The sequence below is a fragment of the Semicossyphus pulcher genome, unplaced genomic scaffold, assembly GCF_022749685.1.
Source record: "Semicossyphus pulcher isolate SPU_LCO1_2020_fin unplaced genomic scaffold, fSemPul1.0.p SCAF_13, whole genome shotgun sequence".
In the NCBI taxonomy this organism is placed as follows: Eukaryota; Metazoa; Chordata; class Actinopteri; order Labriformes; family Labridae; genus Semicossyphus; species Semicossyphus pulcher.
Genome location: NW_027211637.1, coordinates 31,573,398 through 31,597,497, shown reverse-complemented (window position 1 = coordinate 31,597,497; position 24,100 = coordinate 31,573,398). Strand labels below are relative to the sequence as shown.

At 43.4% G+C, this 24,100-nt stretch overlaps 1 protein-coding gene and 10 non-coding genes across 14 annotated transcripts in view; all 11 read left to right on the top strand.

The window, feature by feature from the left end:
• Window positions 1-24,100, top strand: part of itpr3 (inositol 1,4,5-trisphosphate receptor, type 3) — a 105,432-nt gene that overhangs the window by 74,464 nt on the left and 6,868 nt on the right. Inside the window, exons 21-51 of one of the 4 annotated variants that reach the window (XM_069660867.1) lie at window positions 4,316-4,460; window positions 4,561-4,705; window positions 5,468-5,676; window positions 5,924-6,044; window positions 7,176-7,230; window positions 7,367-7,532; window positions 8,891-9,052; window positions 10,480-10,554; window positions 12,460-12,579; window positions 12,920-13,042; window positions 14,129-14,329; window positions 14,412-14,527; window positions 15,000-15,135; window positions 15,315-15,440; window positions 15,607-15,732; window positions 15,823-15,943; window positions 16,091-16,272; window positions 17,232-17,380; window positions 17,480-17,588; window positions 19,229-19,322; window positions 19,603-19,778; window positions 19,945-20,104; window positions 20,268-20,485; window positions 20,594-20,794; window positions 20,888-20,998; window positions 22,039-22,134; window positions 22,222-22,323; window positions 22,451-22,534; window positions 22,651-22,761; window positions 22,901-23,093; window positions 23,655-23,774. In XM_069660867.1, coding sequence (XP_069516968.1) covers window positions 4,316-4,460; window positions 4,561-4,705; window positions 5,468-5,676; window positions 5,924-6,044; window positions 7,176-7,230; window positions 7,367-7,532; window positions 8,891-9,052; window positions 10,480-10,554; window positions 12,460-12,579; window positions 12,920-13,042; window positions 14,129-14,329; window positions 14,412-14,527; window positions 15,000-15,135; window positions 15,315-15,440; window positions 15,607-15,732; window positions 15,823-15,943; window positions 16,091-16,272; window positions 17,232-17,380; window positions 17,480-17,588; window positions 19,229-19,322; window positions 19,603-19,778; window positions 19,945-20,104; window positions 20,268-20,485; window positions 20,594-20,794; window positions 20,888-20,998; window positions 22,039-22,134; window positions 22,222-22,323; window positions 22,451-22,534; window positions 22,651-22,761; window positions 22,901-23,093; window positions 23,655-23,774 — 4,253 coding nt within the window. Of the gene's footprint in view, window positions 1-4,315; window positions 4,461-4,560; window positions 4,706-5,467; window positions 5,677-5,923; window positions 6,045-7,175; window positions 7,231-7,366; window positions 7,533-8,890; window positions 9,059-10,479; window positions 10,555-12,459; window positions 12,580-12,919; window positions 13,043-14,128; window positions 14,330-14,411; window positions 14,528-14,999; window positions 15,136-15,314; window positions 15,441-15,606; window positions 15,733-15,822; window positions 15,944-16,090; window positions 16,273-17,231; window positions 17,381-17,479; window positions 17,589-19,228; window positions 19,323-19,602; window positions 19,779-19,944; window positions 20,105-20,267; window positions 20,486-20,593; window positions 20,795-20,887; window positions 20,999-22,038; window positions 22,324-22,450; window positions 22,535-22,650; window positions 22,762-22,900; window positions 23,094-23,654; window positions 23,775-24,100 lie in introns of all 4 variants that reach the window. The other 3 variants (XM_069660866.1, XM_069660865.1, XM_069660864.1) reach the window with 3 other exon arrangements.
• Window positions 134-206, top strand: trnak-uuu (transfer RNA lysine (anticodon UUU)). The gene has a single exon. It is a non-coding gene; the product is annotated as a tRNA-Lys (tRNA).
• trnak-cuu (transfer RNA lysine (anticodon CUU)) lies at window positions 462-534 on the top strand. The gene has a single exon. It is a non-coding gene; the product is annotated as a tRNA-Lys (tRNA).
• trnak-uuu (transfer RNA lysine (anticodon UUU)) lies at window positions 1,036-1,108 on the top strand. Its single transcript has one exon. It is a non-coding gene; the product is annotated as a tRNA-Lys (tRNA).
• On the top strand, window positions 1,326-1,398 carry trnak-uuu (transfer RNA lysine (anticodon UUU)). The gene has a single exon. It is a non-coding gene; the product is annotated as a tRNA-Lys (tRNA).
• Window positions 1,932-2,004, top strand: trnak-uuu (transfer RNA lysine (anticodon UUU)). The gene has a single exon. It is a non-coding gene; the product is annotated as a tRNA-Lys (tRNA).
• Window positions 2,260-2,332, top strand: trnak-uuu (transfer RNA lysine (anticodon UUU)). Its single transcript has one exon. It is a non-coding gene; the product is annotated as a tRNA-Lys (tRNA).
• trnak-uuu (transfer RNA lysine (anticodon UUU)) lies at window positions 2,550-2,622 on the top strand. The gene has a single exon. It is a non-coding gene; the product is annotated as a tRNA-Lys (tRNA).
• trnak-uuu (transfer RNA lysine (anticodon UUU)) lies at window positions 2,878-2,950 on the top strand. The gene has a single exon. It is a non-coding gene; the product is annotated as a tRNA-Lys (tRNA).
• Window positions 3,168-3,240, top strand: trnak-cuu (transfer RNA lysine (anticodon CUU)). The gene has a single exon. It is a non-coding gene; the product is annotated as a tRNA-Lys (tRNA).
• Window positions 3,452-3,524, top strand: trnak-uuu (transfer RNA lysine (anticodon UUU)). The gene has a single exon. It is a non-coding gene; the product is annotated as a tRNA-Lys (tRNA).

Sequence of the window (24,100 nt, the reverse complement as noted above, 5' to 3'; positions counted from 1 at the left end):
AAAGCATGCAACCAATGCCAGTTGACTTTCAGCCAATAATTCTTGTATGAGAACTGCAACCGTCCACCCTATGGTTCCTTATCTTGCGTATTCATTTTGGCATTTGTTCTCTCCAGAGGATTGGGATATTGATGCCTGGGTAGCTCAGTCGGTAGAGCATCAGACTTTTAATCTGAGGGTCCAGGGTTCAAGTCCCTGTTCAGGCAAGAAGCCTATCATTAAACTGCAGTGCTCCTTCATGGTGGTCTGCAGGGTCAATCATTGTGGCTACTTGTCAACTTAATGAATTGAAAATATGTGGAGGCAGCGGCTTGCAACCACAACCAGTTAAATAGAAGCTGATAGTTCTTGGACTTTAACTGCCGAGCTTGGTGAATATCCATCTTCTTCTTTTTTCCTTCTGTAGACTTTGAGCTTTTAGGGTTGGGCATTTCTTCTCTCCAGAGGATGGCCTTCTTGGAGCCTGGGTAGCTCAGTCGGTAGAGCATCAGACTCTTAATCTGAGGGTCCAGGGTTCAAGTCCCTGTTCAGGCGAAACCTTTATAATTTCATGTGTCTGAAGTGCTCCTTCCTCATGGCCACTTGAGGCCTTCAATAAATTGCACATTTGTAGAGGTGAAAGCATGCAAGCAATGCCAGTTGACTTTCAGCCAATAATTCTTGTACGGGAACTAACGACCCTATTGTTCCTTATCTCGCGTATTCATTTTGGCATTTGTTCTCTCCAGAGGATTGGCATATTGAAGCCTGGATAGCTCAGTCAGTAGAGCATCAGACCCTTAATCTGAGGGTCCAGGGTTCAAGTCCCTGTTCAGGCGAAACCCTTATAATTTCATGTGTCTGAAGTGCTCCCTCCTCATGGCCACCTGAGGCCCCCAATAAATTGCACATTTGGAGAGGTGAAAGCATGCAACCAATGCCAGTTGACTTTCAGCCAATAATTCTTGTATGAGAACTGCAACCGTCCACCCTATTGTTCCTTATCTCGTGTATTCATTTTGGCATTTGTTCTCTCCAGAGGATTGGCATATTGAAGCTTGGGTAGCTCAGTCGGTAAAGCATCAGACTTTTAATCTGAGGGTCCAGGGTTCAAGTTCCTGTTCAGGCAAAACCTTTATAATTTCATGTGTCTGAAGTGCTCCTTCCTCATGGCCACTTGAGGCCCTCAATAAATTGCACATTTGGAGAGGTGAAAGCATGCAACCAATGCCAGTTGACTTTCAGCCAATAATTCTTCTATGAGAACTGCAACCGTCCACCCTATTGTTCCTTATCTCTTGTATTCATTTTGGCATTTGTTCTCTCCAGAGGATTGGCATATTGAAGCTTGGGTAGCTCAGTCGGTAGAGCATCAGATTTTTAATCTGAGGGTCCAGGGTACAAGTCCCTGTTCATGCAAGAAGCTTATCCTGAAACTGCAGTGCTCCTTCCTGGTGGTCTGCAGGGTCAATCATTGTGGCTACTTGTCAACTTTATGAATTGAAAATATGTGGAGGCAGCGGCTTGCAACCACAACCAGTTAAATAGAAGCTGATAGTTCTTGGACTTTAACTGCCGAGCTTGGTGAATATCCATCTTCTTCTTTTTTCCTTCTGTAGACTTTGAGCTTTTAGGGTTGGGCATTTGTTCTCTCCAGAGGATAGGCTTCTTGGAGCCTGGGTAGCTCAGTCGGTAGAGCATCAGACTCTTAATCTGAGGGTCCAGGGTTCAGGCGAAACCCCTATAATTTCATGTGCCTGAAGTGCTCCTTCCTCATGGCCACTTGAGGCCTTCAATAAATTGCACATTTGGAGAGGTGAAAGCATGCAACCAATGCCAGTTGACTTTCAGCCAATAATTCTTGTATGAGAACTGCAACCGTCCACCCTATTGTTCCTTATCTCGTGTATTCATTTTGGCATTTGTTCTCTCCAGAGGATTGAAATATTGAAGCTTGGGTAGCTCAGTCGGTAAAGCATCAGAGTTTTAATCTGAGGGTCCAGGGTTCAAGTCCCTGTTCATGCAAGAAGTTTATCCTGAAACTGCAGTGCTCCTTCCTGGTGGTCTGCAGGGTCAATCATTGTGGCTACTTGTCAACTTTATGAATTGAAAATTTGTGGAGGCAGCGGCTTGCAACCACAACCAGTTAAATAGAAGCTGATGGATCTTGGACTTTAACTGCCAAGGTTGGTAAATATCCATCTTCTTCTTTTTTCCTTCTGTAGACTGTGAGCTTTTAGGGTTGGGCATTTCTTCTCTCCAGAGGATGGCCTTCTTGGAGCCTGGGTAGCTCAGTCGGTAGAGCATCAGACTTTTAATCTGAGGGTCCAGGGTTCAAGTCCCTGTTCAGGCAAAACCCTTATAATTTCATGTGTCTGAAGTGCTCCTTCCTCATGGCCACTCTAGGCCTTCAATAAATTGCACATTTGGAGAGGTGAAAGCATGCAACTAATGCCAGTTGACTTTCAGCCAATAATTCTTCTATGAGAACTGCAACTGTCCACCCTATGGTTCCTTATCTTGCGTATTCATTTTGGCATTTGTTCTCTCCAGAGGATTGGCTTATTGAATCCTGGGTACCTCAGTCGGTAGAGCATCAGACTTTTAATCTGAGGGTCCAGGGTTCAAGTCCCTGTTCAGGCGAGAAGTTTATCCTGCAACTGCAGTGCTCCTTCATGGTGGTCTGCAGGGTCAATCATTGTGGCTACTTGTCGACTTTATGAATTGAAAATTTGTGGAGGCAGCGGCTTGCAACCACAACCAGTTAAATAGAAGCTGATGGATCTTGGACTTTAACTGCCAAGGTTGGTAAATATCCATCTTCTTCTTTTTTCCTTCTGTAGACTGTGAGCTTTTAGGGTTGGGCATTTCTTCTCTCCAGAGGACTGGGATATTGATGCCTGGGTAGCTCAGTCGGTAGAGCATCAGACTTTTAATCTGAGGGTCCAGGGTTCAAGTCCCTGTTCAGGCAAAACCTTTATAATTTCATGTGTCTGAAGTGCTCCTTCCTCTTGGCCACTTGAGGCCTTCAATAAATTGCACATTTGGAGAGGTGAAAGCATGCAACCAATGCCAGTTGACTTTCAGCCAATAATTCTTGTATGAGAACTGCAACCGTCCACCCTATGGTTCCTTATCTTGCGTATTCATTTTGGGATTTGTTCTCTCCAGAGGATTGGGATAATGATGCCTGGGTAGCTCAGTCGGTAGAGCATCAGACTCTTAATCTGATGGTCCAGGGTTCAAGTACCTGTTCAGGCAAAACCTTTATAATTTCATGTGTCTGAAGTGCTCCTTCCTCATGGCCACTTGAGGCCTTCAATTAATTGCACATTTGGAGAGGTGAAAGCATGCAACCAATGCCAGTTGACTTTCAGCCAATAATTCTTGTCCGGGAACTAACCACCCTATGGTTCCTTATCTTGCGTATTCATTTTGGCATTTGTTCTCTCCAGAGGACTGGCATATTGAAGCTTGGGTAGCTCAGTCGGTAGAGCATCAGACTTTTAATCTGAGGGTCCAGTGTTCAAGTCCCTGTTCAGGCGAGAAGTTTATCCTGCAACTGCAGTGCTCCTTCCTGGTGGTCTGCAGGGTCAATCATTGTGGCTACTTGTCAACTTTATGAATTGAAAATTTGTGGAGGCAGCGGCTTGCAACCACAACCAGTTAAATAGAAGCTGATGGATCTTGGACTTTAACTGCCAAGCTTGGTAAATATCCATCTTCTTCTTTTTTCCTTCTGTAGACTGTGAGCTTTTAGGGTTGGGCATTTGTTCTCTCCAGAGGATGGGCTTCTTGCAGCCTGGGTAGCTCAGTCAGTAGAGCATCAGACTTTTAATCTCAGCATCTAGGGTTCAAGGCCATGTTCAGTCAAAAAGTTAATGAAAAGATGTTTCTGGAGTGTGCCTTAATCCCTGCCACTTGAGGACTTCATAAATGGCACATTTGGTTAGGTGAAAGCATGCAACCACTGCCAGTTCAATTAAAGCTAATCATTCTTGCATAATAACTGCCAAGACCTGCAATTATCCACCTTATTGTTCCTTATCTTAGTTAGTAATTTGGGCAGTTGTTCTCTCCAGAGTATGGGCTTCTTGAAGCCTGCGTATTAGACTTTTAAACTCAGGGTCCTGGTATCAAGTCCCTGTTCAGGTGATAAAGTTAATAATTTTACATGTCTGTCGTGCTACCCCCTAATGGTTCTAAATTTTATGTGTCCAAGGATATTTTCATTGAAAGTTCACATTTTTTTGACCAATACTCTTTGGCTGTTCATTAACTTTTTCTTTTGTTAAGTAAAAAATACATAATTTGTCATGTTTTGTGTCATCCCCAGTTATGACTCTAACATGGACGACAGCAGAGACAACAAGAAGAACCGTTTCTCCAACACCATGGTGTTCATGGAGGAGTATCTCAACAACGTTCTGAATGACGAACTGCCATTCCACAATGAGGAGAAAAACAAACTCACATATGAGGTCTTTTTCTACTTTCTTACTTCCCCTCTCATTTTACAGTTTCAGTCATCATTCCTCTTTCCTTCTATGTTCACTTCCTTTTTTTCTTGTTTTCCTTTAGGTTGTCAGTTTGGCCAGACATTTGATCTACTTTGGTTTCTACAGTTTTTTTGAACTTCTTAGACTAACTAGAACCCTGCTGGGCATCATCGACTGTAGACCCAATCCTGGATATACTGGGCTCTTATTCCATGACGATGGATCAGGTACTGTCTAGAGTGATTGTTGTTCACGTATTTAACAAATACAGACCTCTCAATTCACTGGTAATAAAGAAAGTGGGTTCCAGACACTAGCCACTTTCCCACTGGCCAAAAAACTCTTTAACACACAGCTTTTTTTTTGCTTTATGGGAAAGGTTACAATCAGCATTCAGACCCGGGTCAGATGACTTTATAGTAGACCCAGGTAATTATCGCCTCTGCTCCGATCAGCAATGATGGGAACACAAAACCCGTGTTAACAGCTAATCTCCTACCCCTCTCCAGCGCGATGCTATGCTCCGTCAGTAACTTCTGTGACTCCTCGTCATCTCGAGCAGACGAACATCAATCCAAATTTGTCGGCGCCGAGTTTGATACACAAACTCAATGAGTAATAGATACAATAAGGACCTAAGCACTGTAAGATCTTCACTTTACTAACCCAGTGAACTGAATTGGTGTGAAATGATTTGAAACTGATGATGAAAGACTCTAAAAGCCCGGATCTCTTCTGGGAGCCCCTCAAGTAGAGGTGAAAAGTTCTCTTTGAAATGTTGTAGGATGTCTTCAGTAATTCATGTAAAAATAAACAGTTAACTCATAGTGTGAAGTGATGATCGCGATAGTGACAATGTCCCTTCACTTTGGAAATACAGGACTTATGTTGTCAAACTCTCATAAAATGTCTAAATGTTTCAAATAATTTTGTGATGTTTAAAGATCATAATAGAGGCCATTGTTATTTTCTTCTGTGTCTGTCTGAAGGGAAGAATGTGAAGCGCTCCATACATGGGATGGGTCAGATGATGTCCACCATGGTCCTCAACAGGAAGCAGTCCTTATTTGGCGGTCCAGGCGCGAGAGGGGCGGGGCTGGGGGCAGGTCTTGATGGACAGAGAGGCAGTAAAGATAGTATTGACAAAATGGACCTGACAGTGATGGACACCAAGCTGAAGATACTGGAGATATTACAGGTAACCTCGTAAAGAGAAGTTATGGCAGTGATGACGTACCAAAGTGCATTATATTGTAGAGATTTCTGTAATAAAGTGGCTGATAGTGAACCAATTTGTTCAAATAAACACTAATTAAAAAAGATTAATTTAAAAAAAAATGTTCTGGCCTGACGAACATGAACCCTCTGGCTGATACGGCCTCTGTTAAACAGTTATTATTGTAAGCTGTGCAGCTGTAACTCAACCTAACTCTTCTCTTCATCAGTTCATCCTGAACGTCCGTCTGGACTACCGCCTCTCCTTCCTGCTGTCTGTGTTTAAGAAGGAGTTTGTGGATGTTTATCCCATGGCTGATGCTGATGCTACCACTAATATGGAGCATGCAGGTACAGAGACACATGAAGATATAAAAACACTCCCTTCCACTTTTTAAAACATGCATGTGTGTGATTGTGAGTACGGAATCATTTCTATTTCTGTTACTCTTTACATTATGAAAGATTTGAGGTTCATATTTTGTTAACATATTTAAGATTGTAAAATTCCAACTTTAATAAGTACTATAAATATAAAAAGATGTCTCTACTCTTCTCTTACATTTTGACATTATATTGTGTATACTGTGACGTCCTGCCCTCTCTGCCTGCTATTGGCTTGGTGGTTAGACTTCCTGGTTTAGGAGCCAATGGGCAGAGTCGTGAAAGACATCAGAGAGAACACTGGAGAGACAGAAGTTAGAGTGGAAGCCACTTAGATAAGATGAGAACCAATTAACTCAGGTGCAGGCGGTTTCCTGATGTCCCTGATGACTCCTAAACCAGAAAGTCAAACCACCAACCAACAGCAGGCAGAGAGGGCAGGACGTCACAGGAGTGCGACTGTTGTCTTAAGCCATTTAGGAAGTTTGTGTTAATTGTAGTGGCAGTGTTTTCATGTTGGCCTCTCGCTCAGATCTCTGTGCGGTGCTGCAGCTGTGCTAACAATAAGAAACATACATTCACATGCGCTTCACATGAAGAAAGACAGAATGAACATATATAAATCAGAGAATGTTATTCTGCACAACAAAGAAAGATTCCACTCTAGTATTCCTCTCGTAGAGTTTTTATCTCTCGTGGGATTTATCTGGTAAGATAAGTTAAATCATTTCCAGAATAAAACGAGCTGCCATTTTTATTTCTTTGATCTAATTCAACACACACACCCTGCAGTGTTTGGTAAAGGTGTGTGTTTTTACTTCTCCCAATGCTTCCAGACGTCCCAGTCATCGTGGATGTGACAGGTAGAGCCAAGAGAAATCCAAAGGCAGCGTTCACATGCATTTAAAAAATGTTCCTGTTCCCATTTTAATTCTCCTTCACGTGTGTGTGCGTGTGTGTGTGTGTGTGTGTGCGTGCGCATGTGTGCGTGTGTTTGTGTGTGTGTGTGTGTGTGTGTGCGCGTGTTTGTGTGAATAATCTGGATCCCAATTACATTTTGTGATTGCAGTGCTTTCTGTGTTTTTTGTCCCTCCTCAGCCACCATCAACCTGCAGCACATTGGAGAGCAGGCAGAGGCCATGTTTGGTGTTGGGTATGTAAGGCTGTAAATGTACATGGTTCACATGTAGAGCCATCTAACAGCTGCATCACTGTCCAGGAACATTTTAAGAAGCAGATATTCTGTAGATGTTGTGTATTTTGTGTATTTTGTGTGTTTGTGCGTTCAGGAAGGGAAACAGTATCCTGGAGGTGGATGATGAGGGCGGTCGTATGTTCCTGCGGGTGCTGACCCACCTCACCATGCACGACTACCCTCCCCTGGTGTCTGGAGCGCTGCAGCTGCTCTTCAGACACTTCAGCCAGAGACAGGAAGTGCTGCACACCTTCAAACAGGTGCTCACTAAAACACACACATACACAACTAACCAGAAGGCAAAACTTACCGTAACTACAATACAAAGACTTATAGATATAAATATTCTTCATAATTATCTGAGTTGTCTTTTTGAGTGGGACACGATTTGTTTAAAAGTCTTTGAGCATCAGACAAACATGGATGTGTGTGTGTGGAGGATCGCTGCCTTCAGTGGGACTTCAGTGGGACTTCAGTGAATAAAAAAACTACAGCGTAACAGTTTTACTGGTGCGAAAAGGTGTCTAATTAATTTTAGAGAATACAAACTGTGGACACAGGCCACGACTCTTTTCTGGATTTTTATGTTTTAAGAACCTGTTCAGTGAAGAATTCACACGATAAACTGTCGAGGTAAATCTGTTAGGGTGCTCGATACACAGGTAAAAGTAAAAGCCAATGTTTAGTGTCTTAGGTTGAATTTAAATGTCCACTCTCTAGAGTCCTTTGCCCAATCCCAACCCCCACACTCACAGACTCACGTAGGTGAGTGCTTAGTGCTGTCCCACTGCCAAACCACAGAGTGCGTGAGGGCTCTGATGCGGACTTTCCGTGAGTCCGCATATCTGCAGACTTTCCTGTGGTAGTTACCCAGAGTTCATAGCAAACTTGGTGACGTATACAAAGGTGTTTGTCCAGCCCCCCACTGAATGTAAACAAATGTTCAAATATTGAAGTCGTGTTCAATAAAGTTTGAACAAAAAAGACTAAATGCAAACAAAGTGAGTGTGGATGTGACAGGAACCACAGACACGTTTATCTGTCAGTGACAACAGTTAAATATTAACAGATGATTAACATTAATGTCTTTCTGACTTTTGATGTTTGCTAAAACATGTAAACACTGAAATGTGACACAGTTACATGCTGGAGGCTTTCTGTCCTTTGCATCATAATCTCAGGTGTCACCTTTTCAGCAACGTGTCTGCAGATTGTCCTGCTCTGTTTTCTGTCTGACGACTGCAGACTTCAGCACCTCTTCACATATGCAGTATTTCAGGGTGCTGAGTTTGTGGGCTGTTCAACAGCGTAGAACAGTAGGATGCTTTACGTTTGGTCTGTGCTTAAGTAGTTCTGAAGTTGTGTTTGTTTGTTTTTCATACTTTATTTGACATTGTTCCACATACATTATATTTAGGTGTAACTCTTCTGTTCTCATTCTGTCTTTGCTCCTGTTTGTTTTGCTTGTACTGTCTTGTAAGCCTGTGTGGGCTGGGCACCTTTTTGTGCATGACACAATGAAATCAACTCAAACTAAACAAAAAAAAACTAATTCGATTCAATGCCGCATCTTGTGACTCATGTTTATCCTCCGAAATGTGTTCCTGTGCGTCTGCAGGTCCAGCTGCTGATCTCATCTCAGGATGTGGAGAACTACAAGCTGATCAAGTCGGACCTGGATCGCCTCCGAACACTGGTGGAGAAATCTGAGCTGTGGGTGGAGAAGAAGAGCTCAGGTGGAGGCGACGGGAAGAAGGACAAGAAGGAGAAGAAAGAGAAGGTAGAGGTGAGGAGCAAAGACATTTGCATTTTCTTTTTAGGCATCAAGACTAAAAAGTTCATATTAAATAACTGAAGAACATTCGAGGAGCAGATGTGAGATGTAAAACTCCGAGGTTGTGGTTAGAATACAGGTTGAAGAGTTTTACCTTTAAAGTCACAAAGTGTTTGTTTTTTTTCTTATTGGAGATTTTAATCCTTTTCACAAATCAAGTTGTTGTTTTCTTACATTCGAACAGTATGAACAGTCTTTATGTATTTATGACATTATGAAGTGGTACATGTGAGGAGGGAGGATAGATGGGATGCAGTGTATAGCACAGTGTCATCAGCGTAACGCTTCATATTGAGAAAGAATGAGCTGAGAAGCTACAACAAAATAACTGCTTAACTTTTAAAGACTTCCATCTTTTCAAAACTAATGTCACTCATTTCTTCACGTCTAGATGGCTGAATGAAAATCCAAGCTGCTGTAAATAGAAACTAAAAACTAACAGTGTTAAACCACTAACAAATCAACTAACTGAAGGTCACTAAACCCAGCACCAGAACTGTTTTCCTGGTAGAAGATTAACTCTTATTAACCAGCAGAATACTACTCATGAAACTAATACACTAAACAGAGATTCAACTTATGTTTGGAACCGTTGCATCCTGGGTTTTGGACTTCCTGTCTCAGGGTTGGTGTTGGGATTGCTGATGTCTCTGCTGCAACTACAGGTTTTGGTTTCATATTTGGCTCGGGACTTCTGTTGCATGTCTCTCTCTTTATTGATCTGTCTTCTGTGCCATGAAGCCACAATGCTCCAAAAATGTCATTATAACATGATTGCATCTTTGTCATACATCTCATACACACTTATACTGCAAATCAAACTGTTAAAGTAACAACTAATCAAGCAATAGGCCGGTTGGGTCCTTGCTGATCACAGTTTAGTTGATTTCTTTTTGGCAGGGGGTTTACTCTGACGCTCAGTCAATACTTCATTTGGCAAAACCAATCAAACATCTTATTTACACTTCTTTTGGGGCCATTTTCCTGTTGCTATTTTTCAGAGATATCATAAGGTAGCCACCTATGTAGGAAAGAGACGCCCCAATCTGTAACTCTGCCTACAGAGCTCTTATAGGTGGATGTTTTTCAACATATATTTGAATATCTGAAGAAATTGGAAATATAGGCAACATTTCATGGCTACAAGTGTCTCTGAAGGTCCACGTGACGTCACTTTCTTCACACGTCCTCGTCTGTGAGACCTCGTCTTGTAGACATCCACGTGCAGCCCAGTATTTCCTCTCCTGTGTTTGTGACCGTAGCACATATTGTGTATTAATCACACGGTTTGATTTGTACATTAAGTGTGTATAATGTAGCACCAGAACCACAGAGAGAACTGCGTATGCTGTCTTACCCTCTGAATCCTTCAGGTGGCATCAGAGGACGTGACGCCCAAGAAGGAGAAACTGGAGAAAGGCAACGAGAACTACCAGAAAGTCAAAGAGGTGAGGAGAACTGTCCATGGGATCTCTTTCAAAACTTCTCTGGGTGTTTTTTGGTCTCCATTTTGGTTGTGGTGAATCTGCAGTGCACTTTCAAGATATGAACTGTCAATCAATCAATGTGGGAGGGGCTGTGATGTCTCTTTCTGTTGACGAGGTAATTTATGAGGTTCTCCCGTCTTTGTCTCTTTAGCATTGGTGGCATTCACCAGCCGGAATAATTCAATCTTATTATTTTTACTCTGGATAAAAGAATCTGCCAAAAGTCACAACTGTTAATAAAGGAGGGAAAAATTAAACATTATGTTTTAAATCTTTCTAAACAAACTTTTGTACATTAAACATGTTGGTTTGTGTAATCAATAATCAAGCTGATACTGGCTCGGAAGCATCTTCCCAACACGACAACGCAGCAAAGGTGTGTTTGGACCAAAAACGAGATTTGCGAGAACCTATGTCGTGAGAATTTCCTGATGTCCTGAGAATGTTTCAGAAATGCTGATTCCAAAACTGCGTTCAAAACTCGAAACAAGGCATTTTAAAAGGTGTGTTTATCGCAGCGATGCATAGATACAGTGGAACTGCCTCTCAGTGGAGAGAGGCGCAGGTGCTCCACAGCTGACACAGAGCGCTGGCAGCTGAAGCAGAATTAAAATGAACCCAGACACATTCGGGAGGCGCTGTCGCTCTGTGTGTGTGTAAGTCCAAATGATCTGTGCACCACTGATCTTTTGAATTAGTTTATCTTTCAAGATATTTCTGTTTTCAATCAAATCAAATCAATTAAACTATCAGAGTTGAAATTCAAGATGTTTTCACCCTCTTCACCACCGTCAAATCTGAATCATGCTGTTTGATGACAGAAACTTTTAGTCTGGACTGGTCGATCATTAGACACGTTAGAAATGTTTAATTTCTGCTCAATAAATTTCTTCCAATTTGAGAATATTTAACATAATTTTTTTTTTAAATGTTGGGCCATTTTTGCCTATATTATAGAACAGCTGAAGAGAGACAGGAAGTATGGGGGGGAGGAGACTGTGGATGACATACAGCAAAGGGCCAAGGACAGCAGTCGAACCTGCGGCCCCTGCATCGAGGACTGTAGCCTCCGTGTATGGCCTGCTCTACCAACTGAACTGAACCAGCGTAGCCTCAGGGTGTAGCCCAAAACCCAAACCACTTTCCTCCTGAGAAAAGACACATCATTCTTACAATGTATAACCGAAATGTTAAAGCAAACAAGTGTAAAACAATTCTTCCCTTCGTTGACAAAGTGTTGTTTATTTAATCATTTTTAAAACTTTTAAGCGAGACAGGTTTTCTATAATTATCTGTACCTCCCAAATGTTTTCAGATACAATCATTATTTTTTATTTATCAGTCTTCAGGGTCAAAATGAATCCTGATTTTTAAGTTTGTATTATCTGCAAATAAAATGAATTTTAACTTTTTGGAAACTTAAAAATAGCCTTTTAGGTATGTAAAAAAATAACCATACATGGGCCTAACATTGAGCCCTGGGGAACTCCTCAGTTCTTTGAATTATAGTTAATTACATAAACACACAAGCACCTGTTCTCCAGGTAGCCTTCATGTATAACGAACAGTTTTTCACAAAGCCGGATAGAGGAAACTCATATACTGTAAACTGCATTGTGAGAAACTCCGACACTTTCTGAGTGACTTCAAACAAAAGTGATATCATATTTTATTTGTATTTATCTATTAGTATTTAAACCCACATCACTTGCAATAAGATTACTTTATCAATATAGATGTTACTTATGCAAATACGGACTTTCCTTGGCAGAAAGATTACATCATCTATCGAAAGAGAATATTTTATTTAAAATGCGTCTTCTAATCATGCGCCACCTCTCTGTCAACCCTTTCTCTCCTGTGTAGATCCTGGAGAGGTTGAATAAGATGTGCAGCACGGGAGTTTGGAAGAAGCAGCAGAGGTTGTTGAAGAACATGGGAGCTCATAAAGTCATGCTGGACCTGCTGCAGGTGTCCTACGACCAGGTAAGACCGGCTACCTCCACAATACTAGTACCTGAGCAGATTCACTGAGCCGTGTCTGATGAGCTCTTAGAGTATCTGTCACTGATGCTTTTAGTGTTTCAGACTGTTGCTTCTCTACAATCCTGCTTCAGTTTCTTATGGATGAGGTCGCTTTGGTTCAGACTATGACGTCTCTCTTAAATCCTTGAAGGCTGATGAGAAATGCAGCATTGTTCTTACAATGTTTTCAGCCTGGTAGTTCTGTTAGTCGGAGTTTAAAAAGAGCAAAAATTAAAGTGAAAACTAAAACAATTCTTTTCACGGTAAACCCTCTCGTCTCTGCCTCTCTGTCTGCCTACAGAACGATGTGAAGATGCAGGAGATCATCAGGTACACTCATCTGTTCCTGCAGAAGTTCTGTATGGGGAACCAGGAGAACCAGGCTCTGCTGCACAAGAACCTCAACCTTTTCCTCAACCCCGGGGTACACTGCTGTTTTTACTGATCCTTTGATCGGCAGATAATGAACAAAAAATGACGTTGAAGGTTGTTTGATTTAATTGTGTGCTTGGATCTTGGGTTGGTTGACTGGCCTTGACCTGAGGAGCCTTGCTGTACTGTACAGGTGTAGAAGTTCAGTTATGTAAGTCGGGGTGAGAACTTGCAGAGCTTTAAACGAAAACATGAAAATCAGGAACTGTAAATTTAACTTCCTGTTCCAGTGACATGCTCCCTTTTTCTACATCTGCTAAAACAGGGAGCTGCAATAACTGATTCCTCAGGATATCAGAGGATGACAAGTTTTATTCTGGATGTGATAAGAAAGTCCTGTTTTTAATGTGACTTTGAGCTGGAAGAAACTGGATTTGGTTTTAACCGGTTTATCAAACTTAAGAACGTTCAACATCTCAATTCTTTATTTGCATTATGTCATTGGATAACTGATGCTGTTGGAGTTTGTCCAGTCTGGTCACTGGGTTGAACTGAGGTACAGCTTGGTGTCATCAGCGTATCAGTGAAATTTGATGCTGAGGTTCTGAATAATTTAGCTAAGCAGAAGCATATTGATGGAAAATAGAAGGGGACCAAGGATTGAGCCTTGAGGGACTCCACATAAGAGATGCGCGAGGGTTGAGTTTATATTTTTTCCATTTGTCATGTGTTTAAGAAAAGATCTAAGCCAGTCAAGAGCTTTGTCAGGGACTCAACTCAGTGATGCAGGTGATCAATAAGTAATAGTTTGAGTGATCCATCAAGGAAAAATGTCAAACAGAAGTGGGTCCAGTTTCTCCAGTTTGGTGGTTTTCTGTCTCATATAACACCGTATGAACTTTTTTGGTACTTGGGACTTTTTTATTTGTCAACTGGTTTTCAGCAATTGATAATGTAACTCTGTACAGAAACATGAGCTCAGTCTACCTTTTGGTGCAAGAAAAACCTGCAAACATTTGCTGGTTAATATATCAAAAACGTGTTGTTATTGTCTTATTATCTTATTGAATAAATAATCACGTGATTAAGCAGAGTAAAAATAGTTGTCGCATTGTGATCTTTCCTCCTCCGTCTGCAGCTGCTGGAGGCAGAGACGGTGCAGCACATCTTCAGTAACAACTTCCAGCTCTGCACTGAGATCTCTGAGAGCGTCCTGCAGCACTTCATCCACTGTCTGGCCACGCACGGCCGTCACGTTCAGTACCTCAACTTCCTCCACACCATCATCAAGGCCGAGGGCAAGTATGTCAAGAAGTGCCAGGACATGATCATGACCGAGGTGAGGAAGAGGAGCAGAAGAGTCGCTTTGTTTCAGACTGTCAGTGTGTTTGTGATCATGTAACACTGTTTTCTCTCTGTAGCTCACCAACGCAGGCGAGGACGTGGTCGTCTTTTACAACGACAAGGCCTCGTTCAACGTCATGCTGGAGCTGATGGCAGAGAGCAGGGAGGGGGTCGGTGAGAGCAGCCCACTCAGGTAATCATGACGACTATGTACCTGTAGTAGTGGAGGAAGTATTCAGATCCTTTACTTTAGTACAAGTACACTGAAATGGCTCCAACGCAAGGTATGAAAACAGTTATATAAAGTGGTTCAAACGTAGCAGCAGTACAGCTGAAAACTCGGAGCCTGTAAGAAACCATCACCATCAGGAAGAAGACGTTTGTAACCTCCCCGTGCTTTGTGCAGTTCTTAGGGGAATAATAAGCCAACATTTACATGAAGCCAGTGAACCTCATGACGTATTTTTCAGGATGTTGTTTAGTAAATGTAAACACTGATGGTGCAGCGCTGTATTGCACCTCTTTATATTTCTACCAGAAATAGCCTGCCGTGGTCAGGGGCTGTATTGCAAAGAGGGTCCATCATATAAACAAGTGCCCAACAGAATAATACATCACAGTCAGATGTCCCCGCCATAGCTTGAACGCTGCTTTCCTCTGTGCAGGTACCACATCTCTCTGGTGGAGCTGTTAGCAGCCTGTGCAGAGGGCAAGAACGTTTACACTGAGATCAAATGTACGTCCCTGCTGCCGCTGGAGGACGTGGTCCGAGTGGTGACACACGAGGACTGCATCACTGAGGTACCGACTGTGTGTGTTTGTGTGCGCAAATCATTATTTTAATCAGCTCCATGTCTTCAATCTGGTCCCACCCACCTTTTCCACACTGTAACTGCTCTTTCAGAGTTTCCGTCATAGTATTTGTTTTAATACACTTGTAATTCATATCCATCTCTCTGCCTCTCCGTCTGTCTCTCCAGGTGAAGGTGGCCTATGTGAACTTTGTGAATCACTGCTACGTGGACACAGAGGTGGAGATGAAGGAGATCTACACATCCAACCACATCTGGAAGCTGTTTGAAGACTTCACAGTGGACATGGCCAGGGTAACAGCTCCGCCCTGCTGACTGTACTGATGGAGAAACAGTTATTAGGATCAGTAATAACCTCCAGTCATGACGTGTGTGTGTGTGTGTGTGTGTGTGTGTGTGTGTGTGTCAGTTTACACATAGACACACAGTTTTTTCATGTGTGTGTGTGTGATGTCTGCAGGTGTGTAACAAACGAGAGAAGCGCCTCTCTGATCCCATCCTGGAGAAATACATCATCAACGTGGTCTTTGACACCATCAACGCCTTCTTCAGCTCCCCGTTCTCTGAGAACAGCACGTCTCTGCAGGTCAGGACCACCTGCATACCTGTTATCAACACACCTTAAAGAGGACTTCCTGTGTTTTCAATAACATAACTTTTAAATGGTTTGTCTCAGACTCATCACACCATCGTGACTCAGCTGCTTCAGTCGTCTGTCAGACTGTTGGACTGTCCCTGGCTGCAGCAGCAGCACCGAGGACAGGTGGAGACCTGCATCAGGACGCTCGCCATGACAGGTAACACACACACACACACACACACACACACACACACTATTGATGGGGAATAACGAATTGCATCTACTCAAAGAGAAACCTGCAGGCTGAAAAGATTGTGATGAGTGTTTACACTGCTAACATAGATGTGACTGTCTCTCTCTGTAGCAAAGAGTCGCTCCATCGCTCTCCCTCTCGACCTGGAGGCTCAGATCAGCACCATGTTGTCCACGTCTGCTCTCAACTCTCTGTCCCGCTCCAACCCAAACTACAAGTCCTCGTCCCGCTCCTCCAGACCCATCGCTCCCAGCAACCCCTGGGACTACAAGAACATCATCGAGAAACTACAGGTACCAGAACAAACAAAAACACAGTGAAACCAGAAAAATACACACAAGAACAAAACCCTCACTGATAAAAATTGTAGGGTACGATTTCTGCTGCTTTACTCAAACGTAACAGAAATTGTGATAATTGGCTCCCAGTGTATAGTGAAAACAATCCTGCTATCTGCTGGTTCCCTTGTTGCAAAGAATCTCTCTCTTCAAACACACCAGACTCCATTGATAAAAACAGTGATTTTACCTCACAGGACACAGGAGCTGCTGCTGCTCTACTGCTGCATTCATCTGTTTTCTTTGTGTTACTGTGTGACTAGTTTGGATCAACACAATGTTTGTGTAACTCAAAACAACCAAAAGAAACTAACAGATTAAGGCAGCAGCAGAGCAGCAGCTCCTGTGTCCTGTGAGCTAAAATCAGTGTTTTTATCAATGGAGTCTGGTGTGTGTGCAGAGAGCGATGTAACGTCTGTGTGTGGTTAAAACCATCATCTTCCTCTGTAACAAAAAGGTCTATCTCTGTAGGGATCCTTTCTGTCATGTTGTCACACACTTAGAAGAACAATCTGAGCCTGTCAGTGGAAACAACAAGAACTTTTAGTGAACAGACGGACGCGTTTACCCCCTCGGATTATGTTATTTTAGAGTTTCTGCTTTCATTTGCAAAAAAACAACAGCTGCTGACTTCAAAATTCCACTTTAAATCTCTTCCTAAAACATACTTTTATCAGACAGATTTTATTTTTATTGACTGCCCTCCTGCTAGAGAATCAAGTGTGATCAAGTGTGATTTGAAACTATGGAAACAAGTTCTTATACCGTCTGATGAGAGATTTCACCACAACCCTCGTCTAAAGCCAAAAAGAAATCACTCCAAATGTCAATAAACGAAGTCTGAGTCACAGACTTCTTATTCTGATAATATAATGGTGCTATTGACATTGTGTGTGTCTGTGCGTGCTCGTCAGGACATCATCAACACTCTGGAGGAGCGTCTGAAGCCGCTGGTGAACGCTGAGCTGTCCGTGTTGGTGGACGTCCTGCATCAGCCCGAGCTGCTGTTTCTGGAAGGAACCGACGCCCGACAGCGCTGCGAGTCCGGAGGATTCATCTCCAAGTAGGTCCTCAGACTCCAAGAGCTACTGCTGTGCTGACACACACACACAGATGATGGGAAAATGAATGTGTGTGTGTGTGTGTGTGTGTGTGTGTGCAGGCTGATCCAGCACACCAAGGCCCTGATGTGTGCAGAGGAGAAGCTGTGTATTAAAGTTCTGAGAACTCTGCAGGAGATGCTGATCAGGACTCTGGACTTTGATGAAAAGGTCAGTGAGGAAACAGTTAATGTGAGAATGTTGATCCTCATTCATTGATCAGTATTTAACAATATTCTTTAATGTCTCTGTAAAAGCACTTTGGTGAACACTTGTTTATAAATGTGCTCTTGGACTTCAGTTATCTTTCTTAAGTCTGTTTCCTGAGCTTCACATCAAACATGTTTGTTAGCAGTAGTTTTTAGTCTGCTCATGCAAATACAAAAGTTAAGTGACATGAACATTGTCAGCAACCAATAGGAGCGCTCTCTCCAGCACCAAGCAGGAAGTAGCAAACTAGTTAGATAGTAAACATGGAGGCTGGCCTGCTAGCTCGTAATGCTAACCCAGCTAACAGATATCACAGCACACACAGGAGCAGCTGTGGACAAAAGCTGATTCTGTCTCAGGAGCATGATGGGAAATAATCTCAACAGGAAGTTAGCTGAAGTCTGTAAAAAGTTACTCTGTGACTGAAACGTCTTTAGATGTGAGTATGTTCAGGCTCTTCTTGTGTGCTGCAGGCATCACTAGCTATGTGGCTAAGCTAGGTTAGCATAGGGAGCACATGAGGGTATAGCATGCTAACCGGCTAACAAAATGGATTTCTTGTCATTTCAGTATCCAAGCAGTCAACGTTTACATTGTTCAGGAAAAAGTGACTCAATTATTCTTTAATACGTTAATTCAAAATCATTTATTTGTTGTATTGAACTTTGTTTACCAAATGTTTGTTACATGAGCTGCTACCTGTATCACCTGCTGTTCATGGGTGCAAACTGCCAAACAGGAAGTGAGAGTATCCAATGGGCTTTGTAGTAGAGGTCACTCGGACCGTACCATGTTGAGTGGAGTGCAGAGGGGTGTTTAATCAGTTTCAGGGACACGTCTTTCTTAAGTTCTCTGAACAAACGTGTGGTGTTGATGTTTTTGTTCTGGGACGATGAGGAACACGATTAGAAAAAGTTTTTATTGTTTGTACAAAGAAATGTTACAAGAACGTCTTAATTGATAATGATCGAACTTTGGTTTGTCTGTAGGAGGAGCTTCCTGTTCAAAGCAGGAGTCGAAGCTCCTCAGTGAGTTAGTTCAGTTAGGATGTAGACCTGCTAGCTGCCAGCTGCCAGCTGCCAGCTGCCCAGGAGCTGTGGGCCTAGCTGTGGGCCTAGCTGTGGGCCTAGCTGTGGGCCTAGCTGTGGGCCTAGCTGTGGGCCTAGCTGTGGGCCTAGCTGAAGTTCTCTTGTTTCTTTTAAAGTTTATTTTGCTTTTATCTTTGTGTGTCGACCATAACAAGCTGAACTGTTTGTTGTTCTGATGTAAACTTTGATTAAAATGACACCAGGTGCAGATTTCTGCAGCTTCAGAGCTTTAATAACCTGGAATATACTGATCTAACATGTCCGCAAAGGCAGCTATGTTTACTGCCTGCAAAGACCAACCAAACAAAACGCTGGTCAATATCTTACAACTATTAATAACTGTTATTTTCTTATGTTACAGTCTGAATTTGTTTCCACACATTCACGTCTGTCTCATTGTTCTATAAAGAGAACTGTGACATTCTACTGACTGAACATGTGTGACATCCCAGTGTAGCTTTAAAGTTATTAAAGAGGATTTTAAAGTGACTTCCTGTTTATGTCGTCTTTCAGGGAATTTCACTGCGGAAAGTTTTGCTGCAGAATTATTTGTTTCCGAACAAGAAGAACAACCCGAAGAACGACCTGGCCGAGCTCGGAGCTGCAGGTACTGACCACAATCACTGACCCGGTCTGTGTTCTCATTATGGTCACGTCTCGCCCCAAAATTCAAGATGGCGACGGCCTTAAATGTCAAACTCAAGACTCTGTTCCCACGCATGATTGGTGTTTGAGAGGAATGCCAATCTGGAGAGACAGACTCCAATTTCCATCATCACATAATTTACTTATTGGGGAGAACTCCAAACAGCCGTGTGTTGTTTTTACTAACTTTATAGTTACATAGATTTAAGTTTTCATTGATAAAGTGTTTGTTTGTGCGCCAGGCGGGGAGCAGGAGCGGGACTGGGCGGCGGTGGCTGCGGTTCAGTGTCGTCTGGATCGAGAGGGAGGCACGAAGCTGTTCACTGATCTGGTGATGAGCACCAAGAACGACAAGATCTTCCAGGAGAGCATCCAGCTGGCCATCTGTCTGCTGGAGGGAGGCAACACGGAGATACAGGTCACACACACACACACACACACACACACACACACACAATTTGCCATATTAGTCAAAGGTGACTGTCTTAAAATGATTGATTGGGCTCTTCACATATCTTGTGTATCTTCTTTCTCACAGCTCTTTGGTCTCGTTCATTCTTATTCTTGATTCTTATTAACCGCAGAACTCGTTCTACAAACTGATGATGGGCGACAACAAGTCCGAGAAGTTCTTCAAGGTTCTTCATGACAGGATGAAAGAAGCTCAGACCGACATCAAGGCTACCGTGTCTGTTAACGTGGGAGAGATGACGCACAAAGCCAACGAGAAGGAGCTGGAGGGCGGTGAGAGACACGTTTCACTTCCTCCACATCACAGCGTTAAACTGTTGGACTGTTCTGTTGTTAGGTTTCATGACATCGACTCTCTGTGTGAGCTCCGGTCTGTGACTTGTTTTTAAGTCACAAGTTAATATATATAATGACTTATACTGTCCCCTTGGTGCAGGTGGCTCTTCAGCACTAGTCCTTCCTGGTTCAGGAGGTCACTCCCTGCTGGTCCAGGGTCAGTCCATCGCCCCGGTACCGGGCGCCTCGGTCCTCCCGGTTCAGCCGGCAGCAGAGCAGAGGGAGGTGGAGACGGAGATGGGACCAGCTGTCATCATCATGAAGCCCATCCTGAGGTTCCTGCAGCTGCTGTGTGAGAACCACAACCAGGACCTGCAGGTTAGTTAATACTAACTAACTAACTAACTAACTAACTGAATGACTAACTGTATATAAACATGCATGTCGGCCATTTTAGACCTTGTGTTTGTCTGTGTATGTTTGCAGAACTTCCTGCGCTGCCAGAACAATAAGACCAACTACAACCTGGTGTGTGAGACGCTTCAGTTCCTGGACATCATGTGTGGAAGCACCACCGGAGGCCTGGGCCTGCTGGGCCTCTACATCAACGAATCAAACGTCCACCTGATCACTCAGACCCTGGAGACGCTCACAGAGTACTGCCAGGGGCCCTGCCAGGAGAACCAGGTAGGCATCACAGGAGGGGGAGGGGCTTATCTCTGAGTGTCAGAAGATGGGGGACGTGGACATTCAGTGTGTGTGTGTGTGTGTGTGTTTCAGACGTGTATCGTGACCCACGAGTCGAACGGCATCGACATCATCACAGCTCTGATCCTGAATGACATCAGTCCTCTGTGTCGGTATCAGATGGAGATGGTGCTGCAGCTGAAGGTAAAACACACGCTGTGCACGGAGGGGAAGAACTGAGAGGCACAAGTTAGGTCGCTACGTCCACACTCAAACTAATGAATTTGATACCAAAGCTGTGTTGGTGTTTGTTTGCACCACAGAGGGGTATACTGGTCCTGACCAGGTGAGCTTTGCAGAGGAAGTTACCATGGTGATTTAGCCAGGTTGAAAGAGGGCCGGCTTCAGGCACACTCTGTAGTACACCCCTCTGATGTAACGTCCATCTGAGAGACTCTGGTGTAAAGTTCAGACTAACCCAATAAGTGCTGCAGAAAATGATGTTTACACTTCCTGTGGCCAGTCCTGTTTCGTCTCTCGTGGCCTGCGCAACAACCAAGCTCACATTAATCATCAAACAACAACAAAAGGAACATAACTAGTGCGAAGTATCAGGACTATGCATCCTTAAGCTGCAGCTTGAAGAAGTGTTCGTGTTTAATGTTGAGTTTAGTGGAGTTAGCAGCTTTAGCAGCCCTATAACTTAGTGTAACTCTATGTTGACATAATGTCTGTGAAGGTTGTCAGTCATGGTTTTGGATTAAGCTCAGAATATGTTGACACGAGTTTGAGTAATTGATACTGTATGCTTTTTTCTGTATAATTTGCTAACTGGAGCTGAAATAGAGGAATAACAAGAAGTGAAGTCTGAAAACTGCACAAGTGTGACGCTCGAAGTCTCGAGGTCACAAATAATTAGAGGGAACTTTCCAGGCAAACAACTCGAGCCAGAAACAGGAAGAAAGAGTGGGGGCGACGCTGCAAGGGGTCGAGGGTGGGAGTCCAACCCGGGGCCGCCGCGCTGAGGGCTGTGGTCTCTGTTTGTGGGACACACGAAAATAAACTTCAAAACAAAAGCCATAAAATTCAGTTCAGGGAAAACCTGCTTCAGTGAATCTCCTCAAACGTTTTAAGATTCAACGTAAAATCGCTGCAACAATGTTTTATTATGACTACACGGATCACATCACACTGCAGGTGTGCACTGATCTACCTGTCAGCTGATGTTTTCTTCTTCCTGGCAGGACAACGCCTCCAAGCTGCTGTTGGCTCTGATGGAGAGTCGACACGACAGCGAGAACGCAGAGAGGATCCTGTTCAACCTGCGACCCCGAGAGCTGGTCAGAGTCGTCCCCACAGATTCCTCTGGAACACTGAGTCAGTATAATAAAATGTTAATGTGTGTGCGTGTGTGTGTGCGCGCGCAGGTGGAGGTGATAAAGAAGGCCTACCAGCAGGAGAGTGAGTGTGAGGAGGTGGAGGTGTCTCCCCGTGAGGTGGGACACAACATCTACATCCTGGCTCAGCAGGTGACCAAACACAAGCTCCTGATTGGCTCCCTGGGTCCTTCTGTCCTCTGCTATTGGCTGACAGGAGGTCTCACTCTGCTCAGTGTTTGCAGGTCTGAACATACGTTCTCTGTTTGTTTGTTTGCAGCTGGCGAGACACAACAAAGTCCTGCAGAACCTCCTGAAGGCTCCGAAGAACAGCAAAGAGGGAGAGGAGGGCATCTCTTCCATGGTAAACCTCTCTTCATCCCTCGCTCCATCCCTCGCTCCATCCCTCCCTCCATCCCTCGCTCCATCCCTCCATCACAGTGTCTGACGTCATTCTGCTGATTGTCTTTTTCTCTCCAGCTGAACCTGAACAACCGACCTCTGTCTCAGATGTTGAAGTCTTCAGCTCCAGCTGCTGTGGTGGAACAGGACCCGCTGGAGTACTACGACCTGCTCACCTCACAGATAGAGGTACTGCTACTACTGCTTATACCTGTATGACCTTCAGTATGACCTTCAGTATGACCCTGGTCTGGTCCAGGTGACACGGAGCTCTTATAATGTGTGTGTGTGTGTGTGTGTGTGTGTGTGTGTGCGTGTGTGTGTGCAGATTGTGCGTGATGACCGCAGCATGGAGCAGATCGTGTTTCCTGTTCATCCCATCTGTGAGTTTCTGACCGAGGAGTCAAAGTTCAGAGTGTTCAACACCACCGAGCAGGACGAGCAGGGGTCAAAGGTCACACACTTCTTTGAACAGACCTCCTTCCTGCACGGAGAGATGGAGTGGCAGAAGAAGCTGAGGAGTGAGTACACGCACACGCACGCACACACACACACGCACACACACGCACACACACACACACACACACACACACACACACACACACACACACACACACACACACGCAATAACAGCCACAAACGAAGCTTTTAATCACTTAAAGAGTTTGTTTTTATTTTTTGACTTCGCTTCGTTTGTCTGAACATGAGAAACGGTTTCTTCTCAGGTTCAGATAAAAAATCAGAATATAACCAACAAACAAATAAAGATTTCTAAATGTTAAACATGAAACTTTATTGATCCCTGCGGATCATTAACAGCCTCATAGTCAGTGAGCTCTTTTACAAGCTGCAACATTAAACTAATAAACACATGAATGCATCTGTAATAATAATCAAATGAGATGATGTGTTGGTGCTTTAAACTGGTTCTGCACAATGAGTACCTTTTACTTTTCTGCTGCTACTTTTCAAGACTTTTACTCACTTATTGCTGCGTTTACTCGAGCAAAAGAACTCTGGGTTCTTCCGCTACTGAAGGCCAGCATTGTTAATCTGTGTATGTGTGTGTGTGTGTGTTGCAGGTATGCCCGTGTTGTACTGGTTCTCCAGGAGGATGTCTCTGTGGGGAACCATCTCCTTCAACCTGGCCGTCTTCATCAACCTCATCATCGCCTTCTTCTACCCGTACGACTCAGGACAAGGTGCAGCTGTTAATACTATCAGAACTACTGCAAACGACTGCTACAGTACTACTGTACTTGTAGCACCGGTACTACTCATGCAAATGTTACTATTTCAGTGAGTGTGTCCACCTGATGCACAAAATAAAATTGCAATTTAGACTTTTGCATTTGAATTTCCTGCTTATTCACAAATTTTTATTTCAAAAAGTTTGAAATAAATAAGTTAGAATAATGTCACCTTCTAAACAAACTTTCCATCAGCAATGTGCGTAATTTATTTATTAAATTGTTTTAATGTTATTGCAAATGTAAAAGTCCAGTTTGTTAAACCAGAGAGGAGGGAC